Source organism: Plasmodium inui (genome assembly GCF_000524495.1).
Source record: "Plasmodium inui San Antonio 1 unplaced genomic scaffold supercont1.198, whole genome shotgun sequence".
Lineage (NCBI taxonomy): Eukaryota > Apicomplexa > Aconoidasida > Haemosporida > Plasmodiidae > Plasmodium > Plasmodium inui.
Window position 1 is genome coordinate 8,779 of NW_008482032.1, and position 2,808 is coordinate 11,586.

Genomic DNA, 2,808 nt, shown 5'->3' on the forward strand with positions numbered 1-2,808 from the left:
GATATCAGGAGTTCATTCCTAAATTGAACTCCTTACCCGTTCCTTATGATTCCTATTCAATTATAAAGAATTAAGATAAACAATAACAGAAAACGAACCTAGATATTATGGAGAAATCCAGGAAGTTGCGCATCACTAATGAACTTGAAGATATTTAATTCCTAATATAGAAGACAACATCCCCCGCAGGTTATAGCACAATTGCTCGATATATATGATTACTATGTAAAATATCTAGACGCGAAAATCAGAAAAAGCGGAGATCATTCCTCCTTCCCATAATGAGGAATAGTACTCCTCAAAAAGGAGTAGGGTTATATGACAGGAAGATACCTATATATAAATGAAGATTAATATTTCCTCTCCCATTGTCTTTAACATTCAGAACCATATAGAGGGGAATTTTCAGGAAGCCCCATGTTCTGATATGAACGTAACAGTACCATCAAGAATTGTTAAATATGTTATCGAACCCGACGCCTTAAGAACCAAATCAAGGAGGCGTAGGCTGCCAAGGGGGCTATATTATAAAAGATATAGATATTACTGTCCCTAATGGAAGCCTTGGGGAATAATATAGAGCACAGCCATGGAGGTGATACCCAAAAAATAAACCCTGAACACTACCATTAACTAGAAGGGGAATGATCGCTCCTCTCACTCTTTCAGTAGACAAAACGAGTAGCTTCCAGAATACGCTCCTCCTCCACACTTCCTGATTACGGCACCATCCTTAGCGGATATTCATCTTATTCAAAATATTGATTCAACTTCAGTAGAAGTAGAAAATAGTTCTCACTGTATCATGAAGCTATCGGAAGGATAAAAATAGGTAAAAAATACTGATCAGGGAAATTATTAAAGAATCCATATGCACAAGGGAAGATACTCTATCATGGAATATGGGAATATAATTATATATATAATTGAAACCGTTTGTTAAAGAAAGAATACATGTATGACTTTAGAATTTACAAGATCATTCAATTAAGAGCGGGGATAATTATTCAGTTATAAATACAGTTATGACTTTATGAAGAGGGTTACGCATAATGGTCCGTGTGTAAGATAATGTTATACAGAAGAATAGTGCTACATGAGTGAATTCTCACAGAATGCGCAGAGTCTACTATGGAGAGTGGAACTACTATAAATGGGATAGATTTTTATAGCCTTTGCGCCCGCAGAATAGTATACACCTGAAAAGGAGAACAAACATAGGAGGAATAAAAGGGTGACGGAGAAGTTTAAAAGGGTGAAAGTAGCACAAACCTATATGATGATAAGCATCATTATAATGATAAGGGGTAAAGGGGGAATGAGCACAAGCTCTCAGCATATGACGATTGTACTAATTATTGTATCTATGTTGTGGAAGCAACACTTACATAAATAAACAATGCATGAGTAAATTGAAATGTCAAGCAACACGTGCAGTAACACACACTAGGAGCACAATTATAATTATACAATATGTAAATAAGAAGAGGGTGATAAAAAAAAACGAAATGTGGAAAGAAAATAAAACGAATTTAAATGGGTTAAAATATCAATCATAAGGAGTATATGCGAAACAGTAAAATGTTTGAGATTATGAACATAAAAATTGACGCATATAATTGAATAAAATAAGTAAATGCATATATCATAGGATTAAACAGCACATCGGACGGTTGGGAACTTGAAGAAAAGAATGGTTAATCAAAATAAACCAAATAAAGAAAATAGCTAAAAAAGGCACATTTATAATGTCATAAGGAAAGAAGAAATATATGTTTATTTCAATGATGCTCAAATTTGTCAATCGAAAAAATAAATTTACAGAAAAAGAAAAGAGAAATATATTAAATATCTTTTTTACTTAACATTAAGAAAATATATATAACACGTACCCTGTACAGCCTTCGTGGATTACAAATGTATATCTACGGTATAACATAAATAATATTAAATTATATGCATGTTAATGATTTTTACGTTAATGAGTTACAAGGATTATCTTCTCTTATGATAATAATTGTCTTTGATAGGATCGAAGTTCTCTTCCCATCTAGGTGTCATTTTCTCTTCCCATCTATGTGCCATTTTCTCTTCCCATCTAGGTGCCATTTCCTCTTCCCATCTAGGTGTCGTTTTCTCTTCCCATCTATGTGCCATTTCCTCTTCCCATCTAGGTGCCATTTTCTCTTCCCATCTAGGTGTCATTTTCTCTTCCCATCTAGGTGTCATTTTCTCTTCCCATCTAGGTGTCATTTTCTCTTCCCATCTAGGTGTCATTTTCTCTTCCCATCTAGGTGCCATTTCCTCTTCCCATCTAGGTTCCATTTTCCCCTCCTTCTTTGATGACTTTATCTGTTCCCATGTAGGTGCCCTTTTATCATCTTTTTTAGGCATCACTTTATCTTCCCTATTCGGTAGCTCTTTCCCTCCCTTCCTTACATTGTTTAAAATAATATGCGCTTTCCTGTACCTCCATGTCATGTACATTACTGATGCAACTACTAATGCTACGAGCGAGGAATACATTATCATATTCTCTGGAAGGGCGAGGATGAGGATAACAGAAAGCAGGAATGTTATGAAAACTGGAGAGAGGATTCTCAACAAATTTTTATTACTTAATTTAGGTGACTTTTCATTAAAGTCTGCATTTTCTTCCTTCACTATTTTTACTAATCGTGCTTGATATTTGGCATCAGCTTCTTTTATACAATTAATTATCCCTGAAATGATTGGTATTTTTAAGGATTTCCTATTACTTCGTTTATTTTGTTGGGTTTCGTCATTATGTGCTTTTTTTAGGGCATT

General features: G+C 34.4%; 2 protein-coding genes across 2 annotated transcripts; one reads left to right on the forward strand and one right to left on the reverse strand.

Moving 5' to 3' along the window:
* Window positions 1-343: 343 nt before the first annotated feature.
* Window positions 344-503, forward strand: C922_05811 (hypothetical protein; the record flags this gene model as incomplete). The annotated part of the gene is made up of 1 exon (XM_008821382.1): window positions 344-503. A coding segment is annotated over one exon (159 nt), but the record flags the coding sequence as incomplete, so codon positions are not given.
* A 1,492-nt stretch (window positions 504-1,995) lies between these two features.
* C922_05812 (hypothetical protein) lies at window positions 1,996-2,487 on the reverse strand (the record flags this gene model as incomplete). Its single annotated transcript, XM_008821383.1, has 1 exon — window positions 1,996-2,487. One exon carries the CDS (start codon window positions 2,485-2,487, stop codon window positions 1,996-1,998), a length of 492 nt encoding a protein of 163 aa, XP_008819605.1.
* Window positions 2,488-2,808: the final 321 nt, after the last annotated feature.